The sequence below is a fragment of the Leuresthes tenuis genome, unplaced genomic scaffold, assembly GCF_036924035.1.
Source record: "Leuresthes tenuis unplaced genomic scaffold, fLeuTen1.0.hap1 SCAF_15, whole genome shotgun sequence".
Lineage (NCBI taxonomy): Eukaryota > Metazoa > Chordata > Actinopteri > Atheriniformes > Atherinopsidae > Leuresthes > Leuresthes tenuis.
In genome coordinates, this window is record NW_027325369.1 from 1,313,729 (window position 1) to 1,331,976 (window position 18,248).

General features: G+C 46.4%; 1 protein-coding gene across 1 annotated transcript; it reads right to left on the reverse strand.

Annotated features, from left to right (window-relative positions):
* Window positions 1-1,541: 1,541 nt before the first annotated feature.
* cfl2 (cofilin 2 (muscle)) lies at window positions 1,542-10,902 on the reverse strand. Its single transcript, XM_072365144.1, has 4 exons — window positions 10,793-10,902; window positions 7,986-8,293; window positions 5,253-5,329; window positions 1,542-2,568 (listed from the first exon to the last, which is right to left on the reverse strand). The coding sequence occupies exons 1-4, from the start codon at window positions 10,793-10,795 to the stop codon at window positions 2,456-2,458; spliced, it is 501 nt and encodes a 166-aa protein (XP_072221245.1). The 5' UTR covers window positions 10,796-10,902; the 3' UTR covers window positions 1,542-2,455.
* Between the last annotated feature and the right edge of the window lie 7,346 nt (window positions 10,903-18,248).

Consider the following 18,248-nt stretch of genomic DNA (forward strand, 5'->3'; position numbering starts at 1 on the left):
GGTTCTGCCGGTGGTGCCCAATTTAATCCAGGTGTGGGAGCAGATCCCTCAGGAGGTCTTAAAAATGGCGTTAGACATGTACAGTGTAATGAAATTCAATCAACAAAGAAAATAAAATGTTAATATTTTTCTTCATCTCACCGGGTGCATAAAGGCGTGACTGGATGTGCCCTCAGTCAGGCTACACGGGGTCAACAAGTGGGTCAACTGAGAGGAAACAGCTACAGTCCAGAAACCCCTGCTCAGCCTTCATCAGTCAGCTTGAGGCAAAGCAGTGTGCTTCTAAGGCTGAGGTGTGAGTATTCATCTTTCTGCAATGCGTCTGTGCTGGTCCGGCAGCAGACCTTCACCTTTCTGTAGCGTACAGGGGGAATTACAAGAGTCCAGCGTATTTAACTCAGTTAAATATAGGGAAAATAACTGTCCCCGTTTTCTACTGCTCCTTCAAAACTCGGCCCTCACTCTCATTAAGCCCCTAATGTGTGATTCACTGTTATTTGTGTCCCATGGATCAGCCCGAGCCCCTCGCCTCACTCAGCACTCTTCTGGGCACTTACAAAACATCTTGAATCGTCGCTTTTCCGTCTTGGGCTGCTGTGAATGCCAGATGTGATGCTCATATCTTGTGGGTGCGCTTGTTTTACTTCACAGTGCGTCCAGGTGATAGATTACTTTCCCAGAGCAGTAAAAGAAGGAACACTCTCCGTGTATTTCACAGATGTGAGGACATATGAACCCCAGGAGCTCCAGGTACAATGGAGCGAGGCAAAGCAATGAATTAGACTCAAAAAAGCAAACTTGACCTGGTGACCTTTACCTGCTACATGTTCATTCAGTCATTTTCTGTTTCTATTCAGCGAGTGTGAAGCAGGACCTGAAAATGGCACAAAACAAGCTTGACAGAGCGAGTTTTACTGTCATCTGAATTAAATCTTAGATACTATCCCTTCACCTCGGTTTGGCAGCTAGCACGGAGGAGGAGGTGGTGCTGGTCTCTGTTAAGACCACAGAAAGGATTTATTCTCAGTTTCTTAACCTCAGTCCAAGCTTTTTCTCTACGTTTTTTCTCCCGGTCCGTTCCACAATGCGTCTCACTGAAAGTTCTCTAGCATTTAGCTTCACTGCAAGTAGATGTCAGGTCTCTAATCTCCTACAACTTAGAAGTTGTTGGACTTCCTGGATGACTTAAAGAACCCGAGTTGGCCCGCTGACCGGTACCATTCGGCCCCATGGTAGCCGCAGGTCCAACAGGACAATCCCCTTCCAGTGGGGGAGGCTCTACTGGACTTTAAAGGTGCTGATAGGGTTATTCTCAGGTTTGACTGGAACTATGAGGTCAAATGTAGCAGCGCTCAATGAGACTTTAAAGCAATCTGTTTCAGTGATGACAGAGAAGCCCTGTGTAATGTTTTATGCAGGTGGGGGGGTCCTGCTGAGGCCACGGGACCAGTGTGCAGACAGAACTCACTGCTGAGCCTTCCTGGTACCTAAACGGCAGACAGGAAGGAATGATTGATGAAGCAGAGACAAAGCAGGGAGGCTTCAGATCTGCCACAGGCTTTTATTGCAAAGTGGCTTGCTGTGATCTCAGAAACAACGTTCCACTTTAAGGCTCCAGATGTTGTTGTTGTGGGGGTCATCTCTCACTGCTGGGGACAAATCTGCTTCCTGTAGTGCTTCTTTACAAAATAAAAGTGCACTCTAACTCTTCTGTGACGATTACATTCAAACTGAAAGTAAGGCGACAACCAAACAGCTAAAATGACGATAAGTCCGACACGAATGAAAACTGAGGTAACAAACCTTAGCTCGGGAACATAAATACAGAGAATTTAACGTCAGAATTTTTTCTGTCTCAACCTGTAGTGTTTCAACAAAAAGTGCTGGATAATAATCTTCTCCTGAATGCATAGTCTAACACAATGTGTCTGCCTGCATGAATACACCGGAGAGGACACAACAGTTTACAATAATAAATAAAGTCATATGTAAAAAGCATCATGAGTGCGACCCGTGTGCGGCAGGAGGCAGTGCTTTGTGGCGCTCGCTTCCCACACGTGTGGCTGCTTCCTTCATCGACTTTTTGGCAAAACTCTGGCTGAGAGAGAGAGAGAGAGATACAGAGAGAGAGAGAAAGAGAGAGAGATACAAGCTTCCTGGGGTTTGGTAGTGTCGTTTCTTTTGTTTCTGCCAGGTGAACAGAAGTCACATAGCAACGAGCTGGGAGGTGTTTGCATGTAACTGTGTTAATGAGATCTCCACGTTGGGTTGGGGGGGGGGCAAAAGAGCCAAAACAAAAAGAAAACAAGGAGGCCTAAAGATGCTAACTCCTTCAAGACATGGATATAGACAGAGCAAGCTGCTGGAGAAAATGGCGGTGTTCAGGTGGGGTTGGTTGCTTCGGTCCTGATGGCACGGCAGTTGGCTTGACTCCGCTCAGCTCACCGCTGTGACATCACAGCGGCTTGCCCTCCAGAGACACCACCACGTTACCACCCAGCTTCTCCGCCAGCGTGCGGCGGTCCTGGATATCGTCCAGCCCGTTCACCTGCCACTCGTGTTTTATACCTGCGGGGAGACAGGTCCGGTCACTGAGGCTCAACACGCCACGGCAGACTCAGATAGAGCACATTCAAGTCATCACAGCACATTTAAAACAAACTGCGTCACATCTGAGGCCGACGCAACCAAAAACACAGACCGACAGCCACGCTCACATAGGTCCAGAGCTCCAATAAGTCGGGGGGATTACGCACCGTCGCCTGCTTCACATAAAGGGAGCGTGGCGTGGAGCAGCCACTGTCACCTGGTCACGCTACACTGTGCCAGTTACTCACTAAAAACTGCAGAAGCAAGTCCATCCTCAGCGTTTCCACAGGAATTAGAGCGTAAGCAGCAGCCTGATCAGTGAAGAACCAGCCCAGATCATCAGCCCTCCACCACCGTGCTTGACAGCTGGTATGAGGTGTTTGTGCTGATATGCTGTGTTTGGTTTCCTCCAAACGTGCTGCTGTGCATTAGGACCAAACATCTCCACTTTGCTCTGGTCTGTCCAAAGGACATTGTTCCAGAAGTCTTGAGCTTTGTTCAGATGCAGCTTTGCAAACCTAAGCTGTGCTGCCATGTTCTTTTTAGAGAGAAGAGGCTTTCTCCTGCAGCCCTTCCAAACAAGCCATCCTTGTTCAGTCTTTTTCTAACTGTGCTGTCATGACCTTTAACCTTTAACATGCTAACTGAGGCCTGTAGAGTCTGAGATGTAGCTCTGGGCTTCTTCACCTTGGGGTGAACTTTAACCTTTAACATGCTAACTGAGGCCTGTAGAGTCTGAGATGTAGCTCTGGGCTTTTTCACCTTGGGGTGAACTTTAACCTTTAGCATGCTAACTGAGGCCTGTAGAGTCTGAGATGTAGCTCTGGGCTTTTTCACCTTGGGGTGAACTTTAACCTTTAACATGCTAACTGAGGCCTGTAGAGTCTGAGATGTAGCTCTGGGCTTTTTCACCTTGGGGTGAACTTTAACCTTTAGCATGCTAACTGAGGCCTGTAGAGTCTGAGATGTAGCTCTGGGCTTTTTCACCTTGGGGTGACCTTTAACCTTTAACATGCTAACTGAGGCCTGTAGAGTCTGAGATGTAGCTCTGGGCTTTTTCACCTTGGGGTGACCTTTAACCTTTAACATGCTAACTGAGGCCTGTAGAGTCTGAGATGTAGCTCTGGGCTTTTTCACCTTGGGGTGACCTTTAACCTTTAACATGCTAACTGAGGCCTGTAGAGTCTGAGATGTAGCTCTGGGCTTTTTCACCTTGGGGTGAACTTTAACCTTTAACATGCTAACTGAGGCCTGTAGAGTCTGAGATGTAGCTCTGGGCTTTTTCACCTTGGGGTGACCTTTAACCTTTAACATGCTAACTGAGGCCTGTAGAGTCTGAGATGTAGCTCTGGGCTTTTTCACCTTGGGGTGAACTTTAACCTTTAACATGCTAACTGAGGCCTGTAGAGTCTGAGATGTAGCTCTGGGCTTCTTCACCTTGGGGTGACCTTTAACCTTTAACATGCTAACTGAGGCCTGTAGAGTCTGAGATGTAGCTCTGGGCTTTTTCACCTTGGGGTGAACTTTAACCTTTAACATGCTAACTGAGGCCTGTAGAGTCTGAGATGTAGCTCTGGGCTTTTTCACCTTGGGGTGACCTTTAACCTTTAACATGCTAACTGAGGCCTGTAGAGTCTGAGATGTAGCTCTGGGCTTTTTCACCTTGGGGTGACCTTTAACCTTTAACATGCTAACTGAGGCCTGTAGAGTCTGAGATGTAGCTCTGGGCTTTTTCACCTTGGGGTGACCTTTAACCTTTAACATGCTAACTGAGGCCTGTAGAGTCTGAGATGTAGCTCTGGGCTTTTTCACCTTGGGGTGACCTTTAACCTTTAACATGCTAACTGAGGCCTGTAGAGTCTGAGATGTAGCTCTGGGCTTTTTCACCTTGGGGTGACCTTTAACCTTTAACATGCTAACTGAGGCCCGTAGAGTCTGAGATGTAGCTCTTGGCTTGTTGTTCCAGAAGTCTTGCGCTTTGCCATGAACTCAAAGTATTCTGGGTAAATTCTGCCCTACTGACTCCAACATTAGACAGAAAAAGGATCCTCTGCGAGTCGCTGAACCCTGGAGTGGACTTCGGTTTGGTTTTTGAAGTTAAACCACAGTCCGACCATAAATAACCAGTTTGGCTGTTTTTAATCAATAAAACACCTTGTTGTTGTGAGGTCATACGCCCCCCATTTAAAGTCCTGTAAGGACCAGGTGATGGTTTCGTATTGTCATTACGTCCTGACATGTAAAAGCTGCAGCCTCGTACAGAGGTCGCTTCATCTTGCAGGGTTTTGTGTGTTCTTCCTGTGTTGGGCTCCTATACTGGACTGAAGACAAGTTTCAGTGCAATCTGTTGGTTTCTTTAGCTAGAAAGTTGTTTTTGAAATGGCTCTACATGAATTAAATGGACTGATTTTGAATGCAATTAATTGGATTTGATTGGATTATGACTGGACTGTACCACTGAAGTGCCTTGAGATGACATTTGTTGGGATTCTGAGCTGTAGAAATTCAAGTGAATTGAATGTTGGCTCATTATTATTATTATATAATACTGACAAACTTGAGAATTCTCTCCTTTATAAAATGCTGTGGGATCTGGCTCAATCATTCATAATCCTGTGTCATATTTTCATTGTCGGACTCCAGCAGATAACCCGAGCTCTCACCTGTAAACTTCTTTTTGATGGCATCTTTAGAGCTGGCGTAGATCATCTTGCTCTTCAGTGGAGCGCTCTCTGGAGCCCTGTGGAGCAACGACACATTAGGATGAGACGTTAGACCTTTTAACCACACCGCTCTCCTGAGGCTGGACGGTCCAACTGCAGCAAATACAGGAAAATAACTTCTGCATACATGCTACAACTATAGCTGCTCGTTTGACATGTTGCCATTTTACTGCTACTGCAAGGGCATCTATGAGAAGTGAGCAGCGCTGTGTGCATGAACAAATAACATGCACACAGAACCCTGGCCATGTTAAAGCTCTACATGGGTGTGGAGCGCTGACCAGATCACACAATTAGCATTAAAACACGAGCAAAACCTAAGAAAAAGCCTGTAAAAAGTACAGCATCGCTCATTACTGGGAGTGGAAATGCTCCACCAGAGCAGCAACATTCTGAGTATGAAGTTATCGTGACTTGACAGCCCATCATTGGGCAACGTGCACCGCTTTTAAAGCACAGGCACGGCTGCTGTCCAAGTGTAGGTGAGCAGGCTGAACCAATGGGCTGCGAAGGATTAGTGACGGCTGCTACTGATCCAGCAGAAACAGCAAAAAACAGCTGTTCTGTCATGATGAAGAACACAGGAATCCATGCCACCTGTTACATGTGAACGTGCCGCTGGGTCGCTGTCTGCCGCCATCATTGGATGGCGGTGTCCCGCTGATTCAGCGATTCTGATAACAGAAATAAGCTGCTAGCGCTGTCTGCATCCACATGCTAATTAGCCGGGTGTGTTTAAAGGCGCCCTGACTGGAGGATGTAGGCGCCACAGAAGCCCAGAGCATCTGGAAAGGATTCACAGCGCTCCGCTGTTCCAGCCTTATCCCAAACACTTTAAAGTCACCTTTAACCTTAAACGCCCCACAATGGCAACGTGAAGCAAGTGCGTTTGAAACGGTTGCAAATATGTTAGAAATGACCCTCAAAAGTGAGCTCAGGTTCCACTGATCATCCCTCAGGTTTCTACAACCTGACCCCCCCACTCAGCCCTGTGTGCTGCAGAGGCCACTCCTCAGTAAAAGGCCCATGGCGTGAAGTCCTCCGAGGGTACAGAAACACTTCTGCTGCATTCAGGGTCTTTATGTCCTGCATATAGCAGGAAAAGCTGTGCCTGGGCTTTCTTAGCAAAGGGAAAGATTTGATATACTTTTAACATATAAAGGTGTGCATAAAGACTTAACTGAGACCAAAATGCAGACATTAGAAGTCTGATTCACTTCAGTGATCGAACAGTGACTCTGTGTCTCCTCCTCAGCTGTTAGCACGATGATGGGGGACAGATCCATGCTGAATCTCTGATTTAAAAGCAGGCTGGGACTGATCTGTGGCTTTAGGTAGCTAACAAACACATGAAGCAGTTTGCCCAGCACACCTTTGGTCTGACCCTGTGATCTGTGACGGCTGCAGACCGCACTGCACGGCCTGAGAGAGTTTCTGCATGAAAACGTAGAAAACGAGAGGACACGAAGACAACTAACAGCAGAAGTGATGCGGTCGAGCATTAAAATGTCAGTGAGGATCTGCTTCAGGGTGATCAATGAAGACGGGGCCAAAGAACCGTGCTGGAGCACAAGATGGACCGGATAGGACTCAGACCTCTACCAGGGGGGCACACTGCGACAAACCCAGGACCTTAAAACTCCAGATTTTTACAGATTCTTGCAACTTGGACATTATCTGGAGAAAATAAGGTCAAAAATAATCATTTGGGCACCGTGAAGACATTTCTACTCAGCTATAGGTCAGAGCCTGGAGGGGCTGTGAGGACCAGCAGGGGGGGGGTGCTGCAGATATGAACTGGGAGAAGGAGAGTAACATAAGGGGAATAATCAGTGTACAGCAGTGGAGGAGCACTCTCTCTGTCCTGGAGTTGGACTTTACAGAGTTCCTGCTCAAAGGATTTCTCTGGGAAGGCAACACCTTCCATGTGTTCTGGGACATTTCAAAATATTGGGCAGAAATTAAAGAGAAGATCGTGAAAACAGATCCGTCGGGGTTTGAGACATCATGTCTGGGGCTAAGACCGGACCTGGGAACAAATGTACGGGTAATATTTTACTATTAGACTCTCCTGCAGTCGACTGTCGGCTCAAAGCTGTTCAGGACACTTTCATAATAACATTCATTCTTAAGCTTGAACAACATCAGCTTCAAAGTCGCTGGAATATTGGACAAACTATCTGGCAACTTATAGGCAAGATGCTGTTTAAAGTGATAAAGCCCCTCAGAGTCCCTGAGGCTGGTTCTGTTTTTGTTCTAATAACTTCTCTATTATCAGTCCGTGCTATATATCTTCACTTCAGTTCCTCTTATCATTTGGGTCGATGTTGCTCTGTTCTTCGGTGTTCTTTTCGCCCTGATCAGGTGCTGTCAGGGAGAAATGGATGAAGGAAGGTGCACAGGGCAGTTAAAGCTGTTATTTCTATTTTCTGGTGCTCATTTCTCTTTTTCCGGACACTCCAGTTGCCCGGCAGTTTAGGCAGAAATGTGCCTGTACAGGAGCATGGAGGTGCTCTTCATCTTCTCTCTCTCTTTTCTTTTTTAAATCCATTCTTTCTTTTATCCTGAGACGATAAGACCTGATGAGATGTTTACAAAATGCTAAACATGTATGAGCCGCTTTTTTTTTCTTCTTCAATGAGGAAACCAAGGAATAAAAAGCCAGTACTGTACCAGAAGATGAAAACCAGGTCCTCCTTCTTGGACTCCTTGGTTTCATAGGTGGCATCGTACAGGCCATATCGACAGTCATTGAGGGGGAGGAGCTTAACGAAGCAGCCGTAGGGGTCGTCCACGCTCTCTCCGATGTCCCCGACGAGGATCTGCTTTCCCTCCTCCACGATGATCTTCTTTTTGTCGTCGCTCAGGCGGAACAGCACCGCCTTCTTCCTCTTCTTCACCTCATCCTGGGTTGAAGACTTCCTCACCTTCATGTCATTGAACACCCTGATGACCTCATCGTCCACTGTCACACCTGATGCCTGCACAGAAGAGGTCGTGCACATCTATGAGTCACATTTTGCACACGTGTCAGAACATTTGAAGCAACAGGAAAACACTTTACTACAGCCAGGCTGCTACCACACGTGTGTCAAAGTGAGCTCACACGCAAATGGAGGCTGAGGCCATGCAAATAAGGGAGAAACACAAAGCCAAGGACCCGAGCAGCCAAAAGGTTCTGCCACCATCAGAAACCTTTACACATAATTAGTCTGTTCATTTACCCGCCAGGAGCAGAGGAACCGCCCAGTTCAGCCGAAGGAACAGGAGAACAGTGTCTGAGCTGTTAAAGGCGGCCACCTCTGTTAAAATAGCTATAAATCACACGCAGCCATTCATAAGCATAAAGCACATCTTAGTCTTTTTGCACACACTGATGGTGGCAGCAGAGGTCAGGAAGGTCTGCCCACGTTTCCCTGTTCCAGCACACAAATGAACGGCTCTTCAGCAGCCTGCTGCAGAGCTGAAGCATGAGAGGACCAGGGGTGGGAAACACTGCTCTAAAGCACACAATTAGATAGATGTGTGTCATATTCAAAGATTATGAGTGAATGGAGCTGACAGGACGTCTGAATGCGAGTCACAGACAGCAGCTTCAGACAGTCGTCCTCACAGAAGATCTGTTCTGCTGTGGAAAGGACCGAAGCATCCAAGGCCAGCTCTCAGGTCAGGCTGCCCACATACCTCTGAGGCTGCCCCAAAGTGGCGTCAAAATGCTTCGGACACGCACAAAAGCAGACGTTGCATCATTAAGAGCCGAGAAAGAAGCTCTTAGGCCTACAGCATATTGAACAGGAGTGCTGGATAATAAGAAGAATACGTGATATTTACACCCAAGGTCACCAAATCTCCCTAAAAGGAGGATTTTAATGATGCATTTAATAGGAAGCCAGTCCAGTTGCTGGTGGACAGGACAGCTGACTGAAGGAGGGGGTCCTGAAGATAACTGGAGTTTCGACCAGCTGCAGCTTATGGTTGGACTTGTCAGGTAACCCAAAAGGAAGGGAGTGCTGTTAAGGAGGGGAAGGGAAACTCAGGGTGCATTGAATAGAATAAATTATACGATTTAAACCAGTCCATTTAAGATTAGTAAGTACTTTACTCAAGTAAAGGAGGAGGAGGACGGCGAGGAGTCCAGTGTCGGCAGCCATGAGGAGGTTACTGTTTCAGTGCATGGGAGCCAAACTGGAACTGCTCACAGATTACTGAGAGAGAGGTGATCATGAATCTGAGACGCAACAGAGTCTGTTCCCTGTTAAACGGGTGAAAATAACGTTCATGTCACAAAGATTTGGACTTTATTTTCAGTTCTGTTTGTTAGCAAAAAGACAGGCGTGTTTTTGGCTGGTGGGAGGAAGCCGGAGAAGCCGGGGGGAGAACATGCAGACTGGACAGAAAAAGGCCCCAGCTGGGACCCACACCCTGTGCATGTCAACAGGTGCCAACCGGGATGGGTTAAAGGGGGGGACGTGACATTAAAGTAATCTTAATCATTTAGCAGGTGCAGATGTCACCAAATTAGAACAAACTCCCACCTTTCAGGGCAATTCTTTAGAAAGTTTCCCTTTTAGCTGGTCTCACATGGGAAAAACTTTTCCTCAAAGACCCGAGATCAGCAGCATGATCCTGGGTCCAGAGGAGTTTTCATAATGTGAGTGTGTGTGGTGTTGACAAGCAGAAAAATGTGTGGATGAATTAGGAGCTTAAATTGAAAGAATGTAACTGTAGGCCCCGCAGTTTGGGGGGAGAGGAAAAGCCAGCGCCAGTTTAACAACGCCCACCATGCTGCACCTTACCACGTAAAAACAGTTTCAACGCTCGCTTTTGTGGACCAAATAACGAGTTGACCAGAAACACACGTACGGACTACTAGTTTGGCAACGTGACTTCCAGTTTAAGCCTTAAACTGGTTCAAATACGAGTTAAAACGAACATTTGAGAGCATATCGATCGGTTAAGCGCTGACTCAGTTGAGTAGAGCTCAGCCTGTAGGCCTCCGCAAAGATGCACAGTCACGGTCTGACTCAGTACCGTCGGGTAAATCCAGCCTCTTGGTCCCGCTCCCAAACCAGTACGACTGGCCTGGTTTGGTCCGGACCGGCCGGGTGAGGGCTGGTCGGCCCAGCAGGACCGGAGCGTTGATAAGATGGCCGCCTCGAGCCACACGGCCAGCAGGCGGCCCTGCTCAGCACGAGTCGGACAAGCCAGAAGGCAGAGCCGCAAATATGTCCAAAACTCACATCGCTCCCTGAGAGAAAGTGGATAAAAGCCGGACACCGGCACAGAGTTCGGGCGCCGTAAACGCCGAGTAATCGTCGGAGTCGGCGGACAGATAGGAGCGGCAGCCATGCTAGCTAACAACACGCTGCCCGCCGAGTCGGCTAACGGTCTGCCGAAGCCTCACAGGATCCGTCCTGAATACGAACCCAGTTCTCCGAACCTCAGCCTAACGCAGGGGACCGTGTCCCGCAGCTTCTTACCATTTTGTTCCAGGGTTTGTCTGCGTCGCGTCGCTTTCTGATCCGAGTATGGCAGGGAATGTAGCCGGCCGAGCAGAGGAAGAGCAGGAGGGAGGAGGGAGCCGAGAGGCGGGGCGGGGCCAAAACCAGGAAAACTTTATTTATAACAACACGCGACAACATTACATTCGTGCAATTCGTGCAGTGCTCACACTCACCACTCGTTCCAGGTGTCGTTTCTGCTCATAAATAGACTTCATATACCTGTGAAAAAAAAAAAAAACGTTTATTTTTTATGGGAGAGCCATAAGAAATAAACCCCGTGGACCTTTCTAACACGTGTTTCTTTCACTCGTGAGCTGCACGGAATAAACCACGTCACATCTTCCCTTCCTGCCCGTAACCATATAAATCTTGGACATGTACGGTGTGTAAAAGCGTCCGTAGCCCCTCCTCCACTCACGATCCTGAAAGATGCATCATCGTTTCAGAACAGACACAACGACTTTTAATCAGGGAACCGATTAAGATCAATAGAAAATCTAACAAAAGAAGAAGAAATAGCGAGCAAGAATAAGTGCAGGGCATGATCAGTTTTCCACAAGCCACAGCTGATGTAGCCGAAGTGACAAACAGTGTCTCAGATTGTAGATTTGAGTTTGTTTACCTTCTTACTGTATCAAATTTTGATTTAACTTTAAGAGACAATGCCAGAACTTGGCTTCACACCAGGGGGCAGATTCATAAAACTGTGTGTAGCACAAAAGCAGAAATACAAAGTTCAAGGCATTAAAAATGCAATAATTTCCACAACACAAATAACTACTCTGCAGCCAGCTGGACAGCTAGAGCTGACACATTTCACACCTGTCACTGACAAAACAGTCAAAGAGATCATCTGCAGTCTGAGTTAATCGAAGTGCTGCCTTGATGAACTGTCCACTAGATTTCTAAAGTCTGTGCTAAGCAGTTTGTTTCCACAACTTGCTCATCTAGTTAACATCTCACTTCAGACTGGACCATTTCCAAAAGCCTTAAAACTGCTGTAATTAAGCCTCTTCTAAAGAAGAGCAATCTTCATGCCACAGTACTGAACAACTTCAGGCCCATAACAAACCTGCTATTCTTAGGCAAAGTCAGAGAAAAAGTTGTATACCAACAGCTTTCTGACTAACAATGGTCTAACAATGCTTTTGATACTTTCCAATCAGTCTTCAGGCCCCACCACAGCACTGAGACAGCTCTGATCAAGGTGACAAACGATATCCACCTGAACATATAACGCAGGCAAAGTCTCAGTCTTAGTTCTGCTGGACCTGAGTGCTGCCTGTGACACAGTTGACCATGAGATCTTATTACAGAGGTTAGAAGACTGGGTGCGAATCTCTGGTAGTGCTTTAAACTGGTTCAAATCCTATCTTGAGGGAAGGAAGTATTTTGTTGAAAATGGTAACTGTGTCTCAGACCAAATAGCTTTGAACTGTGGGGTTCCCCAGGGGTCCATCCTGGAACCCCTGTTGTTCAATCTGTACATGCTTCCATTTGGCCAGCTAATATGCAGCTATAATGTGTCCTACCACAACTGTGCAGATGACACTCAGATCTATGTGTCACTGATGGCAGGAGAACACGGGCCTGTAGATGCATTGGGTCACTGAATCGAACAGATCACTGTGTGGAGGCAGAGCTATTTTCTCCAGCTAAACTGAAATCCTTGTCTGTGGCCCACAGAAACAAAGAAGAAGTGTTATCAGTCACCTTGAGACTCTCTCTCTAAAACCTAAATCAAGTTAGAAATCTGGGGGTAATATTGGACTCAGACCTGAACTTTAACAGCCACATTAAATCAATAACATCAGCAGCTTTTTACCATCTGAAAAACATTGCCAGAATCAAAGGATTCTGCATTTGTCTCCAGCAGGTTAGACTACTGTAACGGCTGCTCACTGGGCTGTAAATGGTCTGTAAGACAGCTGCAGTACATCCAGAACACTGCTGCTCGAGTCCTGACTAGAACCAGGAAATACAACCATATTAGTCCAGTGCTCAGGTCTCTGCACTGGCTTCCTGTCACTCAGAGAATAGACTTTAAAACAGCTCTGCTTGTATACAAGTCTCTTCATGGTCTAAGTACATCTCTGACATGTTAGAGCCACATGAACCAGCTGGGACTCTGAGAACCTCAGGGAGGGGTCTCCTGCTGGTGCCCAGAGTCAGGACTAAACAAGGTGAGGCTGTGTTTAAGGTTTATGCTCCTCAAATCTGGAACATTCTTCCAGATGATGTGAGACAGGCCTCAGCTCTGACAATGTTCAAATCCAGGCTGAAAACAGCTGAAAGTATTTTATCTGCACTCTGAGTTTTTAATTTAATTAAATAATGATTCATTTTATCTTTAATGGAATGATTTTATTCGTCTTCTGTGTTTCTGTGTGGAGTCTGCATGTTCTCCCCATGTATGCATGGCTTCCTCCCACCCAACACATGCATGTTAGGTTAACTGGTGACTCTAAAATTGTCCCTAGTGAGTGAGTGTGAGTGCATGGTTGTTTGTGTGGCCCTGTGATGGACTGGCGACCTGTCCAGATTGTACCCTGCCTCTCGCCCGATGACTGCTGGGATGGGCTCCAGCCCCCCTGCAGCTCAACCAACAAAATGGATGGATGGTCTGTCTCTCTTCCATTGTTAACTGCCTTTTTACCTGACCGACAGATTAAGCGGGTATAGAAAATGGATGGATTTTATTTGCCTTCTTGTGATTTTATGTAGCTGTAAAGCACTTTGAATTGCCTTTGAATTTGCACTTTGAATTACAAACCGTGCTCTTGTTGCATAAACTTTCATTTGACCACATTCATAAAGCTGCATCTGCACGGCTCTTCTAGAAATCTCAGTTTTTGTGAAACGTGTGCACACAAACCTGATTTCACTCCCCTTTAACCATGAATGGATGCAGAACCCCCCCTTACTTGTCATTTGCAGAGTAAGAGACTGTTTGCACCGCAGCTAAATACACCATCATGGAGGCAACAGGAAGAAGAAGAACAGCTTCACTGAATATAAACTGAGAAACTCAGCAGAGAAGCAGAGAAGAAGGAAATCACTTTTATTTCTGTGATCAGGAACAGAACAAAAACTGCTGAGTTAAAAAGTAACAGGTGATCAGCTCTGGAAGGTCAGAGTAAACGACCCTGCAGAGGTAAAAAGAAACGGTGGGATTAGAAACCAGCAGCCCAAAGGCTCACCGGCCTGCAGAGGAGGACCAGCAGCTGCTGCTGGATCTGCAGTGGATGAACACACAGCCTGCAGTGCACCGTCTGTGTGGAGGTGGTCAGGAGGAGACGCTGCTGTACAGATGCATCATGGGATGTTTTCTTAAACAGTTCTGTGGAAGCTGAAGAACAATCTGCTGCCAGAAAACCAGAACCATCTCTGAATATTTGTTCTCTCTAAAGTCTCATTGGAGAGGTCTCCCACAGCTGCAGTTATTCACAACAGCCACCAAAGTGTACTCCAATAACTCCAAATGTGAGATGCAAACATTCTTCCTTTGTGTCAGGGAAAGGGCAGACATGTTTCTGCATCTGGCCCCGGGAGTGTGGCACACAGCATGTGACAGACCTGCACGACCGTTTTAAAAAACAGAAATGTTTCTGCTGATGACCAAATGTACATAATATGCCTTTCCGGTCATACCAACAGTCACATTAAGCTACTGAAATTAATTAGTAATCATCATCAGTCATAATCTCATTGTAAGATATTTTCCTAACAGAACACTTCGCTCCCAAACTGCAGGTTTACTTGTTGTTCCCAGAGTTTCTAAAAGCAGAATGGGAGGCAGAGCCTTCAGTTATCAGGCCCCTCTCTTGTGGAATAAGCTGCCAGTAAATGTCCGGGAAGCAGACACCCTTTCCACTTTTAAGGTTAGGCTTAAAACTTTCCTTTCTGATAAAGCTTATAGTTAGGGATGGCTCAGGTAATCCTGAAACATCCCATAGTTAAGCTGCTATAGGCTTAGACTGCTGGGGGACCTCATCTGTCACACCTTTCCTCACTTTGCTCTCTTTTTCCTCCTGTTTAATTTCACAATTGATTTTATGTACATGTGACATTACTGTGGTTATTAACGTATGTTTCCCTGTTCCAACAGGTATCCTTTGAATGGTGTTATGGTGTTTTTCCCCCCTCTTTTCCCTCTTTTTTTGTCTTATCAAACCCCAGCTGGTCGAGGCGGATGGCCACCCTTCCTGAGTCTGGTTCTGCCAGAGGTTTCTTCCTGAGTCTGGTTCTGCCAGAGGTTACTTCCTGGTTCTGGTTCTTCCAGAGGTTTCTTCCTGTTAAAGGGAGTCGTTCCTTTCCACAGTCGCCTCAGGCTCAGGACGGGAGATTGGACTGAAGACACGTTTCGGTCCAATCTGTTGGTTTCCTTAGCTAGGATGTTATTTTTGAATTGGCTCTATATGAATTAATTGGATTATGATTACAATGAATTGAATTCCAATTGGCTTGAATTGGACTATATTACTTAAGTGCCTTGAGATGATAATTGTTGTAATCTGGCGCTTTATAAATAAAATTGAATTGAATTGAATAATCACAGCAGCTGTACGATTAATGTCCAAGAATTGTTGGTAGTCTATAAAAGGCTGTGGGTTAATGCCAGTGGCTGCTGCTATGACCTGGGGCTACTTGATAGATCTGTCTGTCAGTGTGTGTCATGATGCTATTTGGTGGTTGTGGGTACATAAACACACCTGTGGGGCGTGCCGTACTCAAAGCCGTCAAAATCTGATAAATATCCTGCCATGTTGCACAAAACGATCAGCAGCAAACTGTGTGTGAAGTTAGCCGACAGGGGAAGAAGGACACTTCTGCTCACCTTCCCTGCGTCTCACAAAGACTCAAAGGCAGGTTAAACCAGAAATCTCAGACCAAACTCCAGATCTACAATAGTTAAGCTTCTCTTTTGGTCTCTGCTCTGAGACGCACCCATCTCCAATCGGACCTGGTGGAAACGGTGGAAAGCATTTGAAATTCTTCTTTTTCAGCAGATGTAAAGGCAGTGAGTATGTGTGTGCATGTCAAGGCTTGAGTAAAGGTGATGAGCGGTCAGGCAGACTACAGACGTGCTCCATCACTAGATCATTTACTTTCTTCATGCCTCATCAGTAAAATGCTGTAGTTACACCAACAGCAAGGGACAGAGGTCTTCCATGGCCAGCTTTCCACACCAGTCTGAACACATCGTTGAATAAAAACAGCTCAACTTGTTTCTATTATTAGAAAAAAGATCTTTTCTCGGCTTCTTGAGAAAAATATATCGGATCAGACTGATGAAAATGCTTCTTTGACCAAACGCCTGCAGCAACCAGAAGCCTGGAAAAGTTTCATTGCTGGTGACAGCACGCCTGAGGTTGATGTCCATCACAGGAAAGACGGGTGCAGTTAGCAGGTTGCTGTCCAAAGCAAACCCTGGTGAGGTCCAAGATAGTTACTGTTAAAAAACAGAGCTTTGTGCAGGAGGCCATTTCTGTGCTGCTAAATGATGAATGAAACCTGGAGCCACATCAATATAACAGTTAGCCATGTCTGAATGTGGCGCTTTAACAGAGCGATGAGGACCTTTCTCCTCTTCTCCTGTAGAGGTGCTCAAGTTGTTTCTCTCTGCTTAGCTTAACGTGTCTGAGTGGGAAGACGTCTTCCACACAAATCTGATTCGAGGGAATCAAATGTCAACAAGAACTGTGTGTGTATGAGCAGGCGGTTTATAAAAACTCAGTTTATTTCAACATCAGAACAACAACAGGTGAGAGAACAGGAAGCTGAGGGCAGCTAGTGGTCATAAATAAAGACAATGCAGACACTTCAGACTAAATAAATACTGGGCAGAGAGGGGGGGCACTGCAGCAGCTCCAGTGTAGTCTACAGTCAACATCCATCCATCCACCGGCGCGTGCACGCACACACACACACACACACAATCAGAAAGGGACAACTCAGCTAAACAGTGTACAAAAACTACTTAAAGCTGGAAAAGTTGCAGTAGTCAACACAAGAAATAAAAAGACAAACCCACAGAGACGGCTCCAGGTCTTAAAGGAACAGTCCAACATCCAGGGAAGCTCTGCTGGGCTGCAGCAGAAGAGGCTCCGCACGGCTTTGTGTTTGCACAGTGAACCTCTCCCTGCTGGAAGGAAACGGCCCGATGGCTTCAGGTCAGCGCTGCCGCTCTCATTCACCTCTGAGCTTTCATTTGCTTGGTTTTTAAAGCCGTGAGCGGCTGGTGGCTGATTGTCAGGGGAGTTCTGTTTGTGTCCCTGCTGAGTATCAGCGTCTGGCTGCAGGGCCACGGCCCCCCCACAAAAAGAGCTTTACTGAGCCCATCTTGAGGAAGGTGCCCCCTCCCCCAAAATCTATTTTTTCAGATTTTCTTTTGGTCAGAAGTTGGTTCAAATACCCATTTTTCACCCCTCCCCCCCACAACAATTCCAACATGTCCGGGTTTCTGAAAATGATCTAACAGTAGTTTATTATTCTTTCTTTTATTCTAAATAAAGAGCAGACAGGACAGAGGACGGCAAAGAGTGGAGCTGTTCATGTTCACAGTACAAAAGTCTGAGGCTACAACTCAAATAACTTACTGGGAAAATGACATCTCTTTGAAAACATTAGAACTCTAAATTGTTCATTTCTCCATATGAAAATACAACACTATTAAAAATTCAATTTAACCACACAAATATCCAATTGACAGTTAATGACTTTCACCTGAACTTTTCTATAAGAAGGAAATGTGAAGTTACTGCCACAATAAAAACCCTGTGACTGACTGAAGCTGTGGGGTCACAACACTTGATGCTCACCGTCCAAATCAGGCTGGACAGAAGCTTTCAGCTGAACTTCACAGGCTGGACAGAAGCCTTCAGCTGAACTTCACAGGCTGGACAGAAGCCTTCAGCTGAACTTCACAGGCTGGACAGAAGCTTTCAGCTGAACTTCACAGGCTGGACAGAAGCCTTCAGCTGAACTTCACAGGCTGGACAGAAGCCTTCAGCTGAACTTCACAGGCTGGACAGAAGCCTTCAGCTGAACTTCACAGGCTGGACAGAAGCCTTCAGCTGAACTTCACAGGCTGGACAGAAGCCTTCAGCTGAACTTCACAGGCTGGACAGAAGCCTTCAGCTGAACTTCACAGGCTGGACAGAAGCTTTCAGCTGAACTTCACAGGCTGGACAGAAGCTTTCAGCTGAACTTCACAGGCTGGACAGAAGCCTTCAGCTGAACTTCACAGGCTGGACAGAAGCTTTCAGCTGAACTTCACAGGCTGGACAGAAGCTTTCAGCTGAACTTCACAGGCTGGACAGAAGCTTTCAGCTGAACTTCACAGGCTGGACAGAAGCCTTCAGCTGAACTTCACAGGCTGGACAGAAGCTTTCAGCTGAACTTCACAGGCTGGACAGAAGCTTTCAGCTGA